Genomic DNA, 22728 nt, shown 5'->3' with positions numbered 1-22728 from the left:
CAATTTGTCAGTTATAAGTCAGGTTTTCCTCCATGGTTTTGTTTGTTTGTTTGTTTGTTTGTTTGTTTGTTTGTTTGTTTTTAACACCGAGTCTTGCTCTGTCACCAGGCTGGAGTGCAGTGGCGAGATCTTGGCTCACTGCAACCTCCGCCTCCCAGGTTCAAGCAATTGCCCTGCCTTAGCCTCCCGAGTAGGTGGGACTACAGGCATGCACCACCACACCTGGCTAATTTTTTGTATTTTAGTAGAGATGGGGTTTCACCATGTTGGCAAGGATGGTCTCTAACTCCTGACCTCAAGTGATCCACCTGCCTCGGCCTCCCAAAGTGCTGGGATTACAGGCGTGAGCCACTGTGTCAGGCTGTTGTTTTTTAAGGGTAGATTCGAAAGCACGTCTGGTATGTGCATAGGAATGATCACTGAGGGGCAGAGATTGATGGGACAGAACAAATAGAAGAGTCAACTGAAAGAACAAGGTAGGGTGGGGAGCTGAGCAGGAGAGAGGGTTGTGAGGAGGGATGGATATAGCTAGGGGCGTATTGAGATTTGGTTTAAAAAGAAGGCGTGGCTCACAGCCAATGGGTGGAAGCAACTGAAATGTCTACTGGAGATGGATGGATAAGGAAGATATGGCAAACCTGTACAGTAGAATAGTACTCAGACTTCAAAAGGAAGGGAATCCTGTTGCATGCTGCAGCATGAATGAACCTGGAGGACATTATGCTACATGAAATAAGTCTACCACAAAAAGACAAATACCACATAAAACTCTTACAGACAGCAGAATGATGGCTGCAGGAGGGCTGGGGCAAGGCGAGGCGAAATAGGAGTGTTGTCCATTAGATATAGTTTCAGTTTTGCAAGATGAAAAAGTTCAGATCTGTTGCGCAGCTATGTGCCTGTGGTTAACTCTGCCACACTATGTAGTCATCCCTTGGTATCTGGGGATTGGTTCTAGGACCCCCTCCTTCAGATACCAAAATCCATGAATACTCAAGTCTCTGATATAAAGTGGGACACTTTAACCCTTAATAGTTTAAGGTAAAAAAAAAAAGATGGGGGAAGGATACTGTTTGTATATAACCTGCGCACATCTTCCATATATTTTAAATCATCTCTAGACTACTTCTGATACCTAATACAATGTAAATGCTGAGTAAATGGTTGTTATACACTGTATTGTTTAGGAATAATGACAAGAAAGCCTGTGCATGTTCAGTACAGACACAGCCATCCTCGGCCTAACTATACAGTACATGTCAGCAACAGTGTAACACTTGCTCTAGGGCCGGCTGAATCAGCCTGTGAAACTCACCTATATAGTGGTACTGAGGGCTCACTTACACTGACAAATGGTTAAGATGGCAAATTTTATCTGCTTGGGGCCATAATAAAAGAAGAAGGAAGCATGACTCTCCTGGCTCCTCTTTCTCCTTAAACTTCAGCTTGACTGCCAACAGAGAGTGAGGGTGACATCTTGGTGCATATAGGTGGCCTGGGAGTGTGGTCGCCCAGTGCAGCTACTGCTGGGCTCATGGCAGGCATTACAGGGGTTCTTTGGGGTCAGGCAGCTGTTGAAGCTCTGCAGCTGGACCACCCCACCTACCTCCTTTAAAAAGTCAAGACTTCAAGGGTGTTGGAATCAGAATTCCCTTCTGGGAGTTGTTTAGAATTCTCAGGCAGGCCCTGGCTGTTCTTCCTCCAGTTCTGTGATGGTTTGGAGTGGACTACTTTTGGTAAAACTAATTTACTGGAACCATGCATTTTTTATTAAGATCTAATAATTAACTTGCTGGATTTTCTGGTAGAAAAGCTTTGGTCTAGTAAAATGAATCCTAGGCATTTTTTTTTATTTGGGAAATGAGGAGGAAGCTGTTTAAGAATAAAGAGAAGTTTTATCTGATTTTAGAGGTTTTTATGGACTCTTGCCCAGTTAGATTTGACCTGACCTGGGAAAATAATGATCAACTCATGTTTACATAAACAAGCTGACTGCAGGAATGAGGAGGCCCTGGGGGCCCTGGGCACTGCTTATGTTGCCAACATTCCACCCCCAGCAAGAGCTCTAAGCAGAGCCCGGTGCCGACCTTTTCCTTCAAGGTCCTGACGTTGACATACTCCCTGCTCCTTCTATAGTCAGAACAACGTGTTCCTAGGAGCTAATATCTCAGGAGGGCTTTATTGTGCCCCTAAGGCAATTATTTTTTTCTTCCTTTTTTTGTTATAGTTATTAGAACTTTTCCAAAAATAAAACCTTGAATGTAAACATTTATATAATTAATTTACATATGTGGAAAAAAAAATCCAGAGCTGCTTGGATGAAAGTATGGGTGGTGGTGTGGCCAGGCCTATGCCTGCTCTTCCTACACACACACACACCCTAGAGCCCTACATAAACTCTGAGATGTCTCCAGAGTACAGTTGGAAAACTCAGCTCCAGGGCAGTTTAAGGAATTTGCATTCTCTATAATTTTTTTAAATTGAGATATAATTGAAATAGAGTAAAAATTTACCCTTTTTAACATCCAGTTCAACACATAATTGTGTATCATCATAAACAAGATGTACAACAATTAGATCCGCACCCTCCAGAACTCCACTGGGTCCTTTTGTAGTCATGTCCTTCCCCAACCTTCAGCCCCTGGCAACCACTTCCTTCCCTGATCCTCAGCCCCTGGCAACCACTTCCTTCCCTGACCTTCAGCCCCTGGCAACCACTTCCTTCCCTGACCTTGAGCCCCTGGCAACCACTTCCTTCCCTGACCTTGAGCCCCTGGCAACCACTTCCTTCCCCGACCCTCAGCCCCTGGCAACCACTTATCAAGTTTCTTTCCCCATAATTTTGCCTGTTTCCAGATGCCATATAAATGGAATCATATGCCTGGCTTTTGAGTCAGACCTCTTTCACCTAACATGATGTATTTGAATTTTATCCATGCTATGTGTATCAGAAGTTTGTTCCCTTTAGGAATTATATCTTTAAGGAGAACACATTTTTATACCCAAGATATTTTGAGCTTTAAAATGAATACTTTTAAAACATTTATTTATTTGATGTGTTTACAGGTTACAAGTGCAGGTTTCTTACATGCAGGTATTGCGCAGTGGTGAAGTCTGGGCTTTTAGTGTTACCGTCACCTAAAGAGTGAACACTGTACCCAGTAGGTAGTTTTCCAACCCTCCCCCACTCCCCTCCCCTCCCTACCCTTCCACCTTTCATAGTACAATGTCTCATTCCACTCTAGATGGCCATGCATACTTGTTGTTTAGCTCCCACTTATAAGAACATACGGTATTTGAGTTTCTGTTCCTGAGTTACTTCACTGAGAATAACGGCCTCCAGTTTCATCAGTGTTGCTGGAGAAGATATGACTTTTTTTTAATGGCTGAGTAATATTCCATGGTATATATGTGCCTCATTTTCTTTATCAAATCCTGTGTTAAAGGATGCTTAGGTTGATTCCATATTTTTGCTACTGTGAATAGCGCTGCAATAAACATATGAGCGCAGGTATCTTTCATATATAATGATTTCTTTCCTTTTGGGTATATACTCAGTAGTGGGATTGCTGGTTCGAATGGTAGTTAAAACGAACACTTTTTAAAACTGGAATATTCTAGTCGAGCCTCTCTTGGGATCCAGTTGGTTTTCTGAGCTCTCCTTATGTTGAAATTGATGCTGTCCACAGTTGCCTGTTTGGCTTCCTGGAAAAATACTAAAGGGACTGCAGTGTGAAGGTGACCTACCGAATAAAGGTGGTTCCCTTACCTGTGTTTTCAGGGCATGATGCCACTTTCACTGCCCAAAGCCTGCCAGACACTGTGACGTCAGTGAGCAACTGTTAACAGTGAACATTTCTGTGGACTCTGTATTTGTATTCCTGTAGGCTCATCAGATTCAAGAGATGTTTCCCCAGGTTCCATACCATCTAGTACTGCAGGACCTCCAGCTGACACGCTCAGTTGAAATAACAACAGACAATATTTTAGAAGGACGGATTCAAGTACCTTTTCCTACACAGGTAAAACTGGGCTTTTAAAGCATGATAAATGGGTTCTGTCTTCACAAAGATTGAATACTGTAGGTTAACTGTTTTAGTTACTTAACAGCTGAATATCATTTATGACTTAATGAAGGGTTTCTATAAACTCTCTAACTTTCCCAAATTAATAACTGAGAACAGACACACCAAAGATAAGGTGAGTATTTGAGTCACTTTTTGTTCAAATATACACTCTACACCAGCCTGCCCTTGCCAGTCTAGGAAGTCATAGTATTGGTTCCTGTTGGACAAGGATTGGCCACATTTTTTTCTTTAAAAGGCAGATAATAAATATTTAGGCATTTCAGGCCACACGATCTTCGTTGCTTCTCAACTCTGCTGTCATACAGCAGCCATGGATAGTATTTAAGTAAATAAGCAAGACTGTGTTCCAATAAAACTTTATTTACAAAAATAAATAGAGTAGTGAACTTGGCCTTCAGGCTGTAGTTTGCCAACCCCCTGCTCTAGGAGCTGTGCCATCTGTCCCTAATTGGCTTTGCACACTGGTGTGGTGTTCTACTAGCTACCGTTCATCTATCTGAGGTGGTGGTTTTGATTTTTGAAAAGCTCAGATGTCTAGTTTGATGAGCATAAGAAGTATTAATATAGATGAGCCTTCTGGCAGGACCGTGGAATTTGTGTATGACCAGGGAATAATCTACCCCAAATGATTCAATTTTACTATGTAAAAATATGTGGAAATCTATTAATAAAATTATAAAACCTGAGACTCTTTGAAGAGTAAAGAGCATAGACTCAGTCACATGGGCTGAGATATTAGATGTGGTTCCCAGTTCTCAGCTCTTTGACCTGGCTGTTGGCTGTGGATTTCCCCAGAAGCGGACGCTGGGACAAGGATTTGAATGCACATAGTTTGGGAAGTGGTCCCAGGAATCACAGGTTGTGGGTGGGGACGTGAGCTGGGGAAGGGAGGGTGGCCAGTAATGAGTTTGTTATCAAGCAGGTTTGTTATCACTGTGGGTGACAAGCCCCTTCCCATTTGGGGCCTCTGGGATCCAGTGCAGAACATATCCCTCGCAGGAGATGAGGAACTGGGGTGTTCACAGAGTAATTCCCTCCCTCACTAGTTGAGGGCTGCCTCTGGGGGTGGCTGAACTACCTCATGCAGCCAGAGAAAGTCCTCAGGCAATGAAATACAGACACTGGCCAGCCAGCACTGAGGTGGCGAGACCTTACTGGCTGGTCCCCAGAGTGTCTGCAGCATTGTGTGAGATCTTAAACTGGCTAGAAGGACGGTAACAGCAGCACCTGTTTCATAGGACGTGAAGATAGATGAGACAGCTATGTCCCAGTTTTCCTTGGTGCCATGCCGAAGTTAGGTGTTCAGTCAGTGTTCTCTGCTGTTATCATTGTTTTTGTTGTCTAATTACTGTTATTCAAAAGGAAACTAAAGTGGGACCAGTTGCTGACTCTCAAAGTTGGAACTCTAGGTTAGGCCCCAGGCTCCTTTGTCTTGCTTTTAATCTTTATGGCATTTTAATTTCTGTGGTGCTGTAGACTTCCTTAGAGTTACAGGTTGGATTGGGTACCACAGCTCCCTCTGCACACCAGGGTTTCCCTGAGTCTGTGATTTGATTTCTGTATGACTCTGGACTGTTTTTGGTACTGTTTCTCTTCCAGCGGTCAGATAGCATCAGACCTGCATTGAACAGTCCTGTGGAAAGGCCAAGCAGTGACCAGGAAGAGGGAGAAACTTCTGCTCAGGTAAGACCCGCACTCTAGTGAGAGTGAGTTCATGGAGCTGTGGAGGGGGAATGTGGTCCCGGCAGTGGTCTTCCTCAGTCCTGAAGCTTGCAAGGCTTAGGGCACGAGTACAAAAGAAACTGTGCTGTATCCATCCCAATAATGAAGGGTAGCAAATCAGGCTGTGCCCGTGGTGTGGCCTGTGTTTCCACGCAGGGCTGGCAGTCACTCCCTGGGGATTGCCCTCATGTGCTGGAAGAGAAAGGGGTTGTGTTCGCCAGGGCCAGCCCTGCCACCTTGAGCCTGAGTGAGAGCCCGTGGAAGGACAGAAAGAAGCTGGGCTCGGGACCGTGAGGGTGCCTGGACCCATCTAAACTCAGATGGGGATGGCCTAGGGCAAGCTCTCCAGGGAGCCGAGGCCATTGAGATGCCCTCCCCCACACCTCACTTGTCAAACTCAGGATTTCCAGATACATCCATGCATTTTGCAAAACTGAGACCGCCTGAGCTGAGTGGGGCTTGGGGGAAGAGCATGGCTTTCTTGAGAACCACATCTGTTTGTTGACCCACTTTGGGTGCCTTGAGGTGGCCACCCTAACTCCAAGCAGCAGGGCCGAGGTGCCACCTCCCCCCACCCCCTGCCCGTGCCCTCTGCCCTACACCTGTGGCCCTGGATCCCACTCCTCTTCTGTGATTCCCATTCACTTCCTCAGTTACCATACTGTCAGAGCACTTTCTTATGCGACCACAAATAAAAACTGGACAACCCCGCCTTGGCCTTTCTGTGCTTGTGCCGTGTGGGGCTTTCCTGCACGCAGGCTTGGGTCTAGGGTGGTGCTGCCTTCCTTACCGGGGTGCACAAGGTCTCCTCTAGAAGCACTGGTAAATGACACAAGCTTTCACCTCTTGTGTTTTTCTCTACAAAGAGGAAACAGTAAACACTACTAGGCCTTCTTCAAATCTGTTGCTGGGTTAAGATTTTCATATCCACCTATGTAATTGGATTATGCATCATTTGTGAAATGGTGCATGGCTTCTAAGGGGTCCATGTCTACATTTCCAGTTTTTGAATAGCTGGCACAGCTGAGATATGGATGCTGTGGGCTTGGGGGCATCTGTGGGTACAGCATATTCAGTCCCTGTCTTGATTTTCCACTGCTGCTTCTAGAGTTAGCATGAAGAGTTCTGGATTTTATATATATATATATATATGTATATATAATGGAGGAAAGTATGTGTTTCACAGGGAACCTTGCTGTGCAACATTTTTGGTCATTTGTGAAGAAATACAAAGTCCTTGAATAACAATTAGTTAACAGAAACCTCAGTGTAGCCCAGTAAGCTTGTCAGCTCCACTCTCCCTCTGTTCTAATCTCTGCCCTGCCCCGCTCAGGCTGGTATTAGTCAGGCATGCAGCTGCACAGAGCAGGGGTCGCGGTGGGTGGCTCTTTTCTTTCTAACATCTCGCCTCCTCACTCACCATTTTTTCTAACCTGCTCTAGGGTCAGGCTTAGAGGAGAGGGATAGAATAGGACAGTGAGACCCCAGCGTGTGTGTGTGTGTGTGTGTGTGTGTATGTACGTACATGTTGTGCCAACTACGTGTGTCTGTGTGTGTGTGTACATGTTATGCCAACTATCTCCCTGTCCCCATCTGGCCCCAGAAACTCCTCCTTTGACCCTGGGCTGGCTATTGATGACCACTCCCACCTTCATGGGGGTCCCGTTACCTCTCCAAGTGGTCCTTTTGGGCACAGTTGTTTTCAACAACCTTAGGTTGGTTCCCTCGTGCAGGAGCCCTATCCAAGCTCCAGGACACACACAGTGTTGTCTGGAGTCAGTGGAAGGTGAACGTGCTCCCGTCACAGCTCCCCCCGCCCTGTATTTTATTGGCTCCTGCCAGTTTCTTTCTGTAGATTTCTCAAGTGTATGCAGCCATCAGTTCCCCCGTCCTTTGACTCTAGGGGATACAAATGGTTCTCTTGAAGTTCCCTCTCGAGCTTAGCTGAAGGCAGGAAAAAGTGAGGGTAGGTCCAGCAGGAACTCTGAAGTAAAACAGCCTGCCTCTCAGCTGCACCCACCTCCACTCTGTCACAGCCTAGAAGCGGGCGATGGGCTGACCCTGGCCAGCGCAGGTCTGCATCTGGGAGCATGAGCAGCGCAGATGGTCAGGCACCTGCTAGGACCTGGGGGTGCCTGGGCATTGTCGTGGACTTTGGAGCTTCAACCAAAGCCAACGAACCATATAATCCATCCTGTCTCTTTTCAAAAGATCCTTAGGGCTGGGCACAGTGGCTCATGCCTGTAGTCCCAGCACTTTGGGAGGCTGAGGTGGGTAGATTGCTTGAGTCCAGTAGTTTGAGACCAGCCTGGGCAACAAAGCAAAACCCTGTCTCTACAAAAAATACAAAAATTAGCCAGATGTGGTGGCATGAGCCTGTGGTCACAGCTACTTGGGAGGCTAAGTTGGGAGGATCCCCTGAGCCTGGGGAGGTTGAGGCTGTGGTGAGCAGAGATTGTGCCACTGCACTCCAGCCTGGGTGACAGAGTGAGACCCTGTCTGTAAATAAATAAATAAATAAATAAATAGATGCTTAGCAGTTTTCCTTTTTACCTCTGTTTTCAGAGTCAATTGAGGATATAAAATTTGTGCAGAAGATTGGATAAGACTGGTTTAAATGTTTGAGCAATTAGTAGAAGTGAACAGAAAATTCCCAGGATGTAAACTCACAGTTGTCGTGTTGGTAGCGTATTCTAAGAGTGCAGCTTGAAGGTGCTTACGTTTTTCATGCTGGTAATCATTTACTTACCCTCTGATGCCGAACATTCTGTGTGAGTCAGGTTCTGTTCTTAGTACTACTCAAGCCATAGGCAGCAGGCCTGCCCTCAGGGAAGCTGCTGCTCCATTATCCGTAGCTTGTGGTTCCTAGTTTCTGCCTCCCTGCTTGGCAGCAGCCTTCTCTTTGCGTGCAGAACAGCCATGTCTGGGGTGCCCTGTAGGTGAGGAACCTGCTTAGGAGGGAGGCCTGTGCTCACAGCTGCCTCCTTGCTTCCTGCCCCGTGTCCAGACCGAGCGTGTGCCACTGGACCTCAGTCCTCGCCTGGAGGAGACGCTGGACTTCGGCGAGGTGGAGGTGGAGCCCAGTGAGGTGGAAGACTTCGAGGCTCGTGGGAGCCGCTTCTCCAAGTCTGCTGATGAGAGACAGCGCATGCTGCTGCAGCGTAAGGATGAACTCCTCCAGCAAGCTCGCAAGTGAGTCGCTTCTCCAGACCACCTGGCATAATCCAGATCAAAAACTAGTGGCTGAAGGCCGCTGTCAGGCCCACGTCTTCTCTTTTTAAACAGATGCCAACAGTGAAAAGGCATTACATGCCACCCCAAAACTCAGATTTCAAGCCTCTCTTGAAAAAACCAGAGCATCTGGTAACACTGGGCCCCACTGGTCTACCTCTGATGCTGGTACTGTCAGTCATCTCCCGTGGACCCCTTTGGCCACGCTTGCCGAGAGAGCACTTGTGTGCTAACCTATTCTAAGTCCTTTATATGAATTACTTTAACAGCTCTAAGAGGGAGCACTGTTAACCCATTCAGCTGACATACAGCTGAAGAAATGGAGGCTGGAGAGGTTAGCACTGGCCTGGCCCTGGTGTCTGTCTCCCAGGTCCTCCCTGTTGACCACTGTGCCTTTCAGCTGAGCATTGTACACACACTCGGCACATGGGTGCATCACACACCCATGGTTGGTGGCAGCTACAGCAGGTGTGTCCTGTGGATAGAGGGGGTTTTGTTCCAGCTCTTAAGGAGAGGGCCAGCACTGTGTTCCTCAAGTGGGTTTGGGCCCTGGCAGACCCTGTGATTGTGGGAGTTCTGTGCTGTGTCTGTGGGTGGAGGGGACGGGCAGGAAGAGACAGCACGGAACAGCACTGAAGGGTTCCTCCCTGGTGCAGAGAGAATTTGCGCCCATCTGTTGGGGGCTGGATGTCTTGGTCATTGGGTGGTGCTGAGTGACAGCTTCATGAAGGTGCCTGGACATGGGGAGATGTGAAATCAACCTTCTGGCTGTGTTCCACAGCTCCCCATCTCTCCTATGAGAGAGAAAAACTCTTCTGTTTTTTCTAGACGTTTCTTGAACAAAAGTTCTGAAGATGATGCGGCCTCAGAGAGCTTCCTCCCCTCGGAAGGTGCGTCCTCTGACCCCGTGACCCTGCGTCGAAGGATGCTGGCTGCTGCCGCGGAACGGAGGCTTCAGAAGCAGCAGACCTCCTAGTGCTCCCTTGCCTTCCTCAGCTGCCTCCTGCGCCCTGTGCCCAACTGACTGGAGGAGGCCTGTCCCAATTCTGCCCGCTCCATGGAAAAGCGGGCTTGACTGCATTGCCGCTGTATAAAGCATGTGGTCTTACAGTGTTTGGACAGCTGATAAATTTAATCCTTCTTTGTAATACTTTCTATGTGACATTTCTCTTCCCCTTAGAAACACTGCAAATTTTAATTCTAGGTATGATCTCTTCTGGTGTTGACTGGACTGCTTGGGGTGGGGGACGATCAGGAGGAAGTGAGCAGTCGCCTGCCTGCAGCAGGCAGCTTCTACTCCTGCCTCATGCATACGTCCCACAAATGCAGGTGTCCTGAGCACCGCATCCAGCGGGAAGTGTGTGGGGGAGGCGCACAGTGTGAGCCCGCCCCCACGTCGTGGGGTAACATCTGTTATCAAACTGCTGTCGTTGTGGAAGCATGTAGACTGTGCCAGAGGCCAGACCCACGGGCTCGTGCACCCCTGAGCCAGCAGGGCATCTTGGAAAAGGAACTCTTGGTTCAATACCTGGAGCAGAGGAGGGGAAAGTCCAGGGCTATAGGGTGTGATGAAGTCACCCCTTTCTGTCCCACTACATCTGGGACTGACTTTCCGAGCCTCCAGTCCAAAGCCGGCTTGATTTCCGTGAACTCTGGTGCTCCTGCATCTCATGAGTGTGCCCCATGGGTCCCCTCCCCTCTCAGCATTTCCTTGTCCCGTCTGGACCTGGGGAGTGGTTAAGCAGCAAGCTTTGGTTTATGGTTTTCATTCATTGGTCAAGTAAATTAGGCAATGCTAAAGCCTGTGGGTTTGGTCCTTGAACAAGATGTGGGCCTTGCAAGATGGGAGAGTAAACCTTGAAGGGCTTTATTAAAGAAATAAAAGAGAACTTTTGTATCTTTCATCCTGGGAGCACTGCGTTTTCCTAGCTGTGTTATTCCTGGTTTAATTCAGCGGAGAAGGTAAGGTGTGAACCTTCCTGCCTTGGAGAGGGCCCAGGTCCCAAATCTCTTCAAATTCTTCACATGTTTAACTTTAAGGATTTGAACCATGAAGTCATAGGTTACAGACTTCAGTTTTATGCCCCATTGGAGTACTTTTTTTTTTTTTTTTTTTTTTACTCTTTGAAAGCTTTGTTTTGTGGTAGTCCTTTTGGGAAGAATCCGGTATTATCTATAATTATTGGCAAAGTTTAAATGTATTTTACATAACGGAAAGTTTTTAGAATGTTGAAAAGTAATTGAAAAAGGTGATAGGTAAATTTTTAGGCAAAGATAATTTATTTCAATAAATCTTTCAAAAGCCTTACCTTGAAATGCTGTTAGTAAATTTCTGTGATTTTTTTTTAAAATTTGTTTTGCTGAGAGCATAGCTATTTGTTTTAATTGTAAAACAATAATAATAATAAAAAGCAAACTCTACTGGTGTGTTGTGTGTGGCTGGAAGCTAAGGCATGTTTTTGTGTGGCTGGAAGCTAAGGCATCTTTTTCCAGAGGTGCCAACGTTAAACCCCATTTTGATTTGGATTTTGTGTATACTATTTTGGTTGGAGGGTTTTTTCCCATGTTTTTGAATTGGGAACTTTTGTTTTTCCTAGTAGTGTATTTGGGGAAGGCAGAACTACATTTTTCTTCCCCTTGTATTTTTTTTCAGGTAAGTGTGTAGCAAAAGTTTATTTTACTGTCCTCGAATTACATTATAGTTCACACGTTGCACCCATTGTAGGTGCCACTAATTCCACATGTTCACAGGTTTCTGATGTGTGAAAAGAGAAAATTATTTGGATCAATTTTAGAGGGTCTTGACACGTTACAAAACAGCCATATCACAGTGTTTAGAGCAGGAGCTTATTAAGTAGCTTAAAATGATGCAAGAAGTGAAGTTCTCAGTCCGCCCTTCCATTTTACACCTGGATACTTGAGGATTTCACCACTTCCTGGGGGCGTCCGGGACAGATGCTGAGGGCAGTGGCAGTTATGCTGGGGGCTTCCCCTCCCAGGACCACTTTTGCTGCCCTGCCAGCTGCAGGGTCAGGAAGATGGTCCTCACGCCCAGCCCCTGGAGAAGCAGCACTCAGGGCTATGGGTCCAGGTTTGTAAGCGCAGCAGAAGGAGCATCCGGGTGCTCTGGTGAATGGTGGTTGGGCTGCCCCTGGCCTCTGTGGGCTCTTTTGGAATGAGGCTGTGTTGCCCTCTCCATTTTCTTAGTGGCCGTGTTTTGACCTCCTAGGTTCTCCTCAGTTTTTGTTTTGTTTTGAATTTTGAGGCTCTTCTGTACCATAGAGGATGGTGGACCATGTGGCTGTTTCACTTGTATTGATGTGAATCCCAGTGCCCAGGCGGCCTCTTGGGCCTGATTTTCCACTTGGGCTAAGTAGACAATGTGTCCTTTTATCTGTAGCCAGCCGACTTGATCCTGTCTGTGGTGACTTTCAGTCCTGCTGGAGCCGGACACACATGGAAAAGGAAGCCATGGCCTTGCCGACAAGCCCTGTCAAGGAGCAGCGGCCGCCTGCCTGCCCTCGAAGGCCTCTGTCATTTGGAGCCTCCATCTTGCAGGGCTGCTGCTCATCTGTTAGGTTAGACATGGTTCCAACCTTGGCTGCATGTTAGAATCACTTGTGGAGCTTTTAGATAGAGTCATTTACTGTAAACAGCTGCAGTGAGCCGCCTCTGGCAGCCATCACACACGCAAGGTCAGGCTCTCACAGTGCGGGACAGAGCAGTCTCTGGGACCAAGGAGATCCAGTCATGAAATACAAAAGAGGGCAGAGTTGACTTGAGAGGTATCTGTCCACTTGCAACTCTTGGGGTTCCAGTTCTGTGGGGGAAAAACAGGTTTCTCCCCAAGAGAGGAGTCTGTGGTGCCTTTTCTATTTTCCTTAAGAGCTCTGAGTCATTAGAGGTCCCCTCTAGGTCTTTCCATGTGGTAGCCAAGATGGCAAAGAAGAAAGAGGGAAGAGGGGAAGTAAGCGGGAGGATGATTTTTAGGAACTGAAGTGCACAGAGGAAACGAGCACATCATTTTTTTTAAAAGAGGGGGTTCCAGTCAACTAGAAAAAAAATTACCAAAAACAGGATCCCAAAAGAGAAAAAGCAGGAAGGCCTTACCAAGATAAACATATATCCTGAATATCAGCTTTTAATTAAGCTGACTTCTAACCGTAGAGCTCTTAAAATCCTATGAAATCTCATATTACCCAATTTTAGTTGGGACAAACAGCTGATATTTCTGGCTTTTGAGTCTTTTTAACCAAAGATACTCTCCTAAGTGGCAAAGCCTTATCCCCAAACATCAAAAGTCACACGAATATCAAACCAAAGGAACTAATTCTCTGGGAGTGGAGAATTGGCTGCAGCAGTGAAACGACCACTTTTTTTTTTTTTTTTTTAAATCTTGCCTGGGATCCGAAGCAGGTGGATTGAGCGTTTAAAGGATTTTAACTGGTTTCAGATCTGATCTGATCTCAGCCGGAATATTGCTCGGATCATTCTCTGGATGTTAGCATTGCAACATCAGTGTCAGTTATTAGTCCTGGTTTAGAAAAAAAAAAAGTGTTGGATCTGCATTTTTATAATCTTGGTAGTTTTGTGTGCATTTCCCCCCTTTAGAGAATTACTCTTTTAATTACCTGTCTTATTGCCTTAAGCAACTGCCAGCTAGGCAACAAAAGTGCATTTTGGAGCCCCGTCTTCATTGGGTGGTCTAACTGGGCAAAGAATGGTTCAGGAATCTGGCAGCCCCCAGAGCCAGAAGAGGTTCACAGCGACTCTGAGACTTTCTCAGTAGAGTTTCAGGGCAGAGATCAAAGACCTGGAGTGATTCCACAGGTGGTGATGATGGATACATTTTGTTTACCTCCTGAATAGAGGCAATTTTCTGAGAATTTCTTTTAGAAGCTTTTTAGATGCCATTGGAAGTAAATCTCCTATTTGATTTGGTTCTAATTAGAACTAGCTTTTTACAATTGTGTGCACAGATAAACTAAGGGGGAAAAAGGATCTTTAAAAATATATATAACAGATAGGTTCTGCCCCCACTCTCCTTGTTCCGATTTAATTGGCCTTTTTGCTGCATCCTTTCCAAAAAATGCTATGACCTCCCTTCTAAGAAAAATGAGGCAAATAAACTTCTGTTGGTTTTATTGCAAAACTCATTTGAAAGTTGGGAAGAACCCTATTAGAATATGGCTTGGTTTTCAGAAAAATTCAAATGTGCCATATATAGAAAATGTCATGGTTTCCTTCAGCCTTCCATGTGGATCTTGGTTTGTTACAAAGTCAAACTGTGGCCTGGATTGCAAACCTTCCCCTCAATGGAGAGGGTAGGTCATGTGCCCCTCTCTGCAGATAAGTTGGGGTTTGGGGAACCAGGGGGAAAGCAGAAGAGGTTTAAGGGGTGCCTGTATTGGTTGGGTATTTATCACAGTGCCTCTTGTTCTTCCATAGTCTCTGAAACAATATCCCCTGCCTCCACCCCCTTGATTCAAAAGACTGCTGGAACTTGCCCGAGAGAGGCCCTTCTGAGCCTCTAATTCCCATTTGTTGAGATGTGGAGAGGATTCCAGGTAACTGACCTCTTGGCGGCTCCCCCATCTCACTGAAGACAGCATGATACATGATGCTCTTGGCCGCTTGTACAGGAAGTGGCGTGTGGACATGATGCAAGGAATTCAGTGGGCTGCCGTTGCCTCCAGGTCCCTGTTGCAACCCATTTGCTAATTATTACAGCAAAAGCGGGCCAATGTAGGGGACGGGTGAGACCTACAGTCTAGGGGAGGAACAGGGATCAGACTCCGTGTGCCCCACTGCACTGCTGGGTTACCTCCTGTGTGTTCGGCCTGCAGGGGGCTTCCTGGCATCCAGGTGCAGTCAGGGAGCAAATAGAAGGCAGCCTTCCTGGTCAGGCTGGGCCCAAGCTCGTCCTGGGCATGTGAGTGGCTGGGAACTCTTGGGTGCAGATGGGCTCAGGCAATTGGCCTCATTCTTGGGACCACCCATCCTCCCACTGTGGGGGAACCGCTGGCTACAGAAGAAAGAGGATCCAGCATGATAGGAGAGGGGGCTTGCCTGCCCTTCTTGCATTTCTTCCTTCCTAATCCCCACTTCCACCTCATTTCTCAAAAGCAAACAAAACCTACTGAGGGTGAGGAGGCACCGGGAGCCGGGAGGAGAGGGCATCGCAGGAGAAAGTGGCGGCTCCCCTGCCCTCATTCCCAGGCAGCACTGGGCAGTGGTTGCGTCAACTGTGCTCTGAGCTGGGGCTCCAGTGACGGCACTGAGGGGATGGGAAGGTCCTGTGGGGGACTCCTAACCACCGGCCTACCAGTGTGTGTGGCCGAGTCCCTCCTTCCCTCTCCTGCCAGAATGAAGCCCACCCCAAATAACCATCGTTGGAAGGCACAGGGTGAGACTCAGGAGTACAGACAAACATTCTCTTTTATTGAGCTACACAGGAATTTTCCATTAGTCAGAGAAGTAGACTGGCAGTGTGTAAGATATCACAGAAACCTCACCGATTGGGAATAGAAAGGCTTACAAAGACCCGTGGGCTTTTTTTTCTTTTTTCCTTTTTTTTTTAAGTTTTTTTAAAATTTTTTGTGTGTTTTGTCTTTTTGCCTCCTCTTTATTTGAAATGGCTGTGACTGGTCTTCTTCAGCAAAGATTAAGTCTTAAAAGTGAAACCGTGAAGAGGTTTAGGGTTTGGGTATTAGTCAAAGTAGAAATGACATAGGATTGGTCATGAAAACGGCGGCTTTAATGTAAACACTACATTCCATCTTTTTAAATTTTTTTGTTTTTTTTTTTCCATCTTGTGGTATTTAAAAATTTTTTTTTGTTCTTTTTGTCTGCAGCACAAACATCCCCACATGAGAGAGCAGACACAGGGCACCGAAACAAAGGCAGAGGTGGGGAGGGGCGCACACACGAAGGGGGGTGTCAGCCGGGACCGGAAATCCAACACGGCAAAGGAAAAAAAACACAACCCGTTTCCCAAAGACTAGGAAAACTGATCTGTGGGGTGGGGGGCTGGTAATACATAGTACTCGGCAGGACAAAAGTAAAAACAAAAACTGAAAAAAAAAAAAAAAGGAAACAAAAAACCCCTACAAAGGCTATCCTTAGAAAGGGGGTCGGTGGGCAGATTGTTTTCTATGGGGCTGGATTTCCTTGTACGATGGGTGTTCTTTTTGGCAGCTACTGGCCAGTGAGAGCTGTGCTTTTTCTATACGAACCTGGAGTGAGCGTGTGGCGGGAGTGGCTTAGGGCCGCCAGGTGGCGTCTGTGGTGTCTGGGCGGCCGGCAGGCAGCAGGGTTTGCAGTGGCCTGTGGCCTTCTGGAAAGCCTGGCCTGAGCACACTCCTCGGACCAGTGCACCGCACCGGAGCCCCAGGCGGCAGATGGGCCCTGCCCCCCAGCAGGAGCGCCAGGGGCTGCGCCGCGAGGTGGGACGGGGGCAGGCGTCGGTGCAGATGGGTATGTTTGTTTTGCAAGAAAAAGAAATATGGATGAAATGGTGAGTTTTCCTTTTTTTAAGCTACAAAGCACATGAGAAATGTTCTGTTTTTCCTTTCAAATTCTAAATGTGAAGACTCAACTAAAACCGGATTCTACAGCATTCTACAGAAATACACAGCCGTCAGTCACTCTGGGGTCGTAGGTTAGACAGGGGCTTGATACAGAAAGGCTGTGTGTCTTACAAAGGCCAAAAGGTCATGCTACCAGGAGATCAACGTCAACAGCAAAGAGTCCGTGAAGCAGTCTGTAGAGAGAGAGATAAGGGGTCCAGTCTGACCATTTTCTTTGATTTTAAAAACCAACCAACCAACCAAAAAACCCTAGAACATTTTGACTACTACTGGGGTTGGGTGAGATGGGGCAGCAGCACGAGGGGTCAGGAACCCCATTGAAGCCCATCCCGGGCACCTGGGGAAGCCTGACCCCCCCCTGAGACCCTGAATCGGGTCAGGCCCACAAGTCCGGCCCTCCCCGCCACGCCTGTTCCCCTCGCTACCCCCCTTCCCACATGCCCTCTTCGAGCGGGGCTGGTTTCAACTCTGCAGGTGAACTTGAGTCCCCTCCTGTCAGCTGCTTTTAGAAAGCAGACCAAGTCTCCCTGTTCTCTGATTCTTGCCATCTTAACATGAATAAAGAAAACTCAGGAGACAGTGGATTGGTCGGAGCAATGATTCTTCTAAATTCCTGAAATTAACAACCACCACCACCCGAAAGAGAAGCATCCTTAAATTGTTCTGTTGTTGGGAGTGCAGAGTGAGGAGAGGCTTAGGGCTTTGGCCATTTCTGAAAGGGTCTGGAATTTGCCAAGAGCAGGACGGAACTGAGGGCGCAGAGGCTCTGAGGGCGCAACACAGAGAGCTGGCTGGGCCAAGGCCAGGGCTGTTCTGCCATTCACCTGTTCTCAGAAATGGGGCTGAGAGGAACACCCCGGGGCTATCCTCAAAAGGAGGGACTCCCAAACCAAGCTCCCATCTGGACATGTGTGAGTGTGTGTACACACACACACGTGCATGCTCACGTGCCGTCCCAGGAAAACCTCCATGAGCTATGGGATGGTGGTCAGTTCTGTCCGCAGCTCTTTCTAGTACAAACTAAAAAGATTTTTTAAATATATATTTGTATATATATATATATAAGGTTTTGTTATGCCTCTTTAAAGTTTATTTACCAACTTGCATTTGTTAGTGGTGTGTGTGTGTGTGTGTGTGTGTGTGTATGCACGCGCACGCAAGCTGTTCTGTGGGTGCTGGAATCATTACCAAATAGGTTGCTATACAGGACAAGAGGTCAGTACAAGCCGCAGCCCCGGAGGTTGTTGGCAATGATGATGTCGGTGACGGCGTCGAACACCACCTGGATATTATTCGTGTCTGTGGCACAAGTCATGTGACAATATATTTCTTTGTTGGGTGAGCGGTTTTTGCTTTCAAATTGTGCTTGGATGTAGGCGGCTGCATCTTCATAGGTATTGGGGCCTGTAACAAGACACAGAAGAACGGGGAGAGGCCCTGATGAGCGCTGTGGGTGGACAGGGCTGGGGACATGAAGACAAGAAGTGGGTTGTGGCGTGTCCCAGGAAGTGGGATGAGACAGGAAGGGAGCAGTAGGAACTGCTGGGCAGTTCCAAGCCGTAGTTGCATTTTAAATTAAAGAACTATTTTTTTGAGACAGAGTTTTGCTCTTATTGCCCAGGCTGGAGTGCAATGCCACGATCTCAGCTCACTGCAACCTCTGCCTCCCAGGTTCAAGCGATTCTCCTGCCTTAGCCTCCCGAGTAGCTGTAATACAGGCACGTGCCACCATGCCCAGCTAATTTTTGTATTTTTAGTAGAGACGGGGTTGCACCATGTTGGCCAGGTTGGTCTCGAACTCCTGACCTCAGGTGATCCACCTGCCTCGGCCTCCCAAAGTGCTGGGATTACAGACGTGAGCCACCACACCTGGCCTTGCCATTACTTTTGATAGCAAAACTGCAATTACTTTTGCACCAACCATACACAGGCTGAGCATTTGCCTGGCTTTGGACTTTGCAAGATCTCTTACTGTTTTCACACCAGATCCACCCGGAAGCCCCACCTGGGACAGCAGTGGCCACAGATGAACCCTTTTGCTTCCTAGATGAGCAAATTGAGGCACCCCCCCCCCCATGGTCTAAACCAATCCTACTGATTCCAGTAAACCATGAAAACAAAGTCTGGAGAGGGGCCTGCCCAAGAGGGTGGTGGGCACTCAGAGGGACCTGCACTCCTTCCTCATTGGTTTCCTTTAAGAAGAGGCCACTTGGCAGGGCTGGCAGCATATCATTAGTAGTCGTGGTTCTTGAGCAAGTGGCCAGGACATTGGGGCATTGATGTCCCCAAGGTGGGAAGTTTAAGGGGACATCAGCATGTATGATGCCAACTGGGGGCCCTCTGTCCCCAATTCCTTGGGTGTACAAGGGGCAAGGGGCAGGGGGTTGGGACAGCCTTGGGTGGGTTGTCATGGCTGAGACCAGCTCTGGGCAGCCCAGCAGGAGTGCCTGGACCCACAGTGCAAAGCCTCATCCTTGATCCACTGGTACAGAGATGCCAAGCCCACAGCACAGCTGTTAAGGATTGGACAAAGCAGACCGTGTGGACCCTGCCCAGGAGCTTCCTGTCTGGAGAGAGCCGAACTGGGCACAGCCCAGGGTGGAAGGTGGCCACAGGAAGCCGTCCAGGTGGGAGGAGCGCCTCGTGCCTTCACTGTGTCTGCCGAGCCCAGCGTCCTCACACAGCCCTGCTGCCACTCAACCACGCTGGCCCACATGTCCCTTAGACAGCCGGCCACCTCCCGTCCCACCCCTGCTGCTTGTTTGTGCCTTCACAGGTTTGCACTCCATGGGGCCACTGCACTGGTGACCATCTGTCATCCATGATATCTGAATTCAAACTGGATTCCTCTGAAGGCCCTGGAGAACTCGTTTCTCAGGTTCCGACTGCCTTTCGCTGGGGCATCTAGTGCTTGCACTCCACAGCAGTGAGACTGGCCACTCTCAAGTCAGGCCCCAGTGGGACACTGGACAAGAAAGAGCCGTAGGGTTGGGCCTGTCTCTGAGGGTAGCCCTGGTCTGAGGGGGGCCTACTGGACTCCATCGTTGTGGCCGGGAGAGGTCAGCAGTGGCTGCCAGAGTGGGCTACAGCCTGGCTCTGCCCAAGGGCCACCTGGGGCTGGCCTTTCAGGGCTTGTCCTGTGCCCTCCTGCCCTCACTCCATCCTGCAGAGGGCACCTTCTCCGTGGCCAGTTCCCCCTCCCCTAGTTTCCATCCTCTGAATAATACCAATGGCAGCCACAGCCAGCACTTCAGTAGACCTGGCACCAAGCAGCTGTCCTTCCAGTCACCCTTGGGGTGGGCATGATTACCCATTGTGTTGACCAGATTAGAATGAGGCACAGGTGACTGAGCAACTTGCTGAGCTGCAGGTGGTCTGGCTCCAGAGGCTACCTGGGCTCCCTGCCCTATTGGGACTTTGTTGGAGAGCCTCGAGTGCAGGGCACAGTTCCTGGCCCCACCTCCTGCTCTGCACCTTGGGAAGGGCAAGAACCTTGCAAATTCACATTAGCATGGACCATCAGTGAGGACACGGTTTGTGCTCAGAACAAGCTGACAGCCCTTCTTCACACACTGCTCCCAGCTGTGGGGAAGGGTGGGGAGACCAGCATCGACCTATGCTGGATGTAGGCACCCTATGGCTGAGCTTGGGGACCCGTGTGGCCCTAAGACTGAGCCCATGTCCAAAGCCTTACTCCAGGGCTGTCAGAACATGGGTTCCTGGCCGAGCCAACCTGTGCCCTGACCTGGCGGATGACAGGACACCTCCTCCTCCATGGCAGGGTGCTGGCCCTGTGCATTCTGTAGTCTGCAAAGGCAACTCCTACTCCAGGGACCCCTAGAAGCTTCCCAGCCCCTAGAGGGACCAGGGCTGGGCTCTGGCATCCCATCAGTGCTGCTTTTAGGCATTAGCAGCAGCCCGGAGTTGGCCCATTCCACGGAAGCCACCATCCCTCATCCATCCATTTGGAAAGAGCGTCATTGAGCCGGGGAGGGGGAAGGTCTGTGACACATTCCCCTGAGAGCAAGAATAAAGCCCCAGAGAAGGCAGAAGAAAGGGAGGCAGGGATGCAGGAGGCTTGCAGATAGCTGGAGTGGTTGGATTTGGGGCAAAGACCAGGGACGAAGGAAGAAAGGGAGAGAGGAGGCGCAATGGGGCTGGGGTTGGGGAGGGAGGGCAGGCACGATGTGGGATGGGTGGAGTGGTCTGGCTGGGCGGCTGCACAGAGATGAAGCATGTTCCGGGCACCAAAGCAGGGAGCAGAGAAAGCAGGTGGGGCCAAGAGGCAGTCCAGGCCCTGTTCACAGGCCACGTGTCCACTTTTCGGTTTCATGCAAAGGTGCTGTGGGGCTCTGGGCAGGGGTGAGGGGAGGCCACTGCTGAGATTACAGGAGGCTGTCCTGAGACCTCCTCTAGAGGGTGACCAGGAGGAAGGGGGAAGCCTGTGATCCTGTCCTGCCCCCTGCTCCCCACCACTCCTGAGTCACTTGGTCCTAACACATATATCTTAGGAGGGGCCATTTCCACCACGCTGAGGGCTGTGTCCTGGGAAGCCCAAACCTGGTGGCACAGCACTGTTTTTCTTTTGCGCCCCACCAGACTCCTGCAATGGGTCCCGCTCACCAGCTAGCCCCAGCAGTGCTGGCCGAGCAGCCTGTTCTCTGAGCCATGGGTCCCTGTCAGGGGCGGGCTTCCCCCTGCACAGGACTGCCTGGCACCCACCTGTGTATTCAGGAAAGCAGATGGTCAAAGGTGACTTCTTGATCTTCTCGCCAAAGAGATCTTTCTTGTTGAGGAAGAGAATGATGGAGGTATCGATGAAGAACTTGTTGTTACAGATGGAGTCGAAGAGCATGAGAGACTCGTGCATGCGGTTCTGCGGCCGCAGAGGAAGGGAGGAGAGAGGACAGACAGCGGGAGGGAGACACAGAGACAGGGAAAGAGAAGGAGAGAATTAGGCTTGACAGAGAGGGACTGGGCTACTCGGCAGCTCCTCCGAGAGGCTGCCAGATGGAACCTGAGTCAGTTACACCTCACAGCACGTCTCATTCCCTGCTTCCGGAGAACCCGTCATGTCGGGGCCAGAGGCAGACACTGGACTGGACACCAGCCATGGCTCTCTGGGGAGGCTGAGGACAGGGTGACCCGGGCTCTCCCCACTGCAGAGTTCCCAGCTATGTGACGGTCTCCCAGCACACGTGTGTGTGGCTGTGTGCATGTGCCTGTGTGTGTGTGCATGCACCTGTTATGTGTGCCTGTGTGTGTTCGTGTGCATGTGTGCCTATGTGTGTGCACCTGTGTGTGCATGCCTGTGTGCATCCATGTGCTTGAGTGTGTGTGCGTGCCTGTGTGTGTGGGTGTTGGGGGAGTGTGGACTGGAGCCGGAGAGCTGGGCTTTGGCCCTTCCTGCCTAGACTTCTCCTCCTGGGCCCGTCCTGGGTGGGGGGATGTTCTCTGGGAGTGGTGAGAGACTCCGGGCCCTTCCCATGGTCTCAGGGGAAGGCATGCCAGGTCCTGCCAGGATCCTGGGGGCCACCACTCAGGGGAGAGGCTCCTGGCAGGGCCACCTCCAGGAGAACCTGGGGGACTGGCCACACCTCCTCTGGCTGGGTCCTACTTAGCTGCATCTGACACTGCATGATGTTCTAAGCAAGGCAGATGTGGAGGGCTGCCCTGCACACAGGAGCCTGTTTAGCAAATGGATGAACATGATGGGCGCCCCACAGATGCCGAACGGGGGCAGCCTCTTGCCCTGGGCAAAAACTCTGCTTTGGGGTGCTGAGCTCATTCACTTGGGCAGAGTCTGTCTCTCAGCAGCACAGAGGGCATCTTTCTCTGTGAACGAATCCATTTCTGCACAGGGAGTGGGAGGAAGGGACAGTTTCCCTTATTTTCCCCAAGAACACTGTCCTAGCCCTGGGAACTTGCCCACTGTAAACCCAGCTCTCTGGATCTAAAGCCCAGAGGTGAACCAGGCTAAACTCTACCTCTGAAATAAGAAGAGTGACACAAGTAACAGGAAAAAGAAGACAGCTGGTGTAGATGCCACTGGGCATCTACGGGGAGATGACCTCCTCCCCCAGGGGTGAGCAGGGTCA

At 49.2% G+C, this 22728-nt stretch overlaps 2 protein-coding genes across 3 annotated transcripts in view; one reads left to right on the top strand and one right to left on the bottom strand.

The window, feature by feature from the left end:
• The window catches only part of AMFR (autocrine motility factor receptor), a 63410-nt gene extending 51948 nt beyond the window's left edge, over positions 1-11462 (top strand). For both annotated transcript variants that reach the window (XM_031002794.3, XM_031002795.3), the window contains exons 11-14: positions 3888-4022; positions 5688-5771; positions 8818-9002; positions 9870-11462. In XM_031002794.3, coding sequence (XP_030858654.1) covers positions 3888-4022; positions 5688-5771; positions 8818-9002; positions 9870-10017 — 552 coding nt within the window. In that variant the 3' untranslated portion in view covers positions 10018-11462. The remainder of the gene's footprint in view (positions 1-3887; positions 4023-5687; positions 5772-8817; positions 9003-9869) is intronic.
• A 3999-nt stretch (positions 11463-15461) lies between these two features.
• The window catches only part of GNAO1 (G protein subunit alpha o1), a 170082-nt gene continuing 162815 nt past the window's right edge, over positions 15462-22728 (bottom strand). Inside the window, exons 7-9 of the mRNA XM_004057667.5 lie at positions 21353-21506; positions 17819-18034; positions 15462-16803 (exon numbers count right to left, since the gene is read on the bottom strand). Coding sequence (XP_004057715.1) covers positions 17847-18034; positions 21353-21506 — 342 coding nt within the window. The 3' untranslated portion in view covers positions 15462-16803; positions 17819-17846. The remainder of the gene's footprint in view (positions 16804-17818; positions 18035-21352; positions 21507-22728) is intronic.

This window comes from Gorilla gorilla, chromosome 18 (genome assembly GCF_029281585.2).
Source record: "Gorilla gorilla gorilla isolate KB3781 chromosome 18, NHGRI_mGorGor1-v2.1_pri, whole genome shotgun sequence".
In the NCBI taxonomy this organism is placed as follows: domain Eukaryota; kingdom Metazoa; phylum Chordata; class Mammalia; order Primates; family Hominidae; genus Gorilla; species Gorilla gorilla.
The sequence above is the reverse complement of the archived record's forward strand: the minus strand, read 5'-3'. Positions and strand labels throughout refer to the sequence as shown.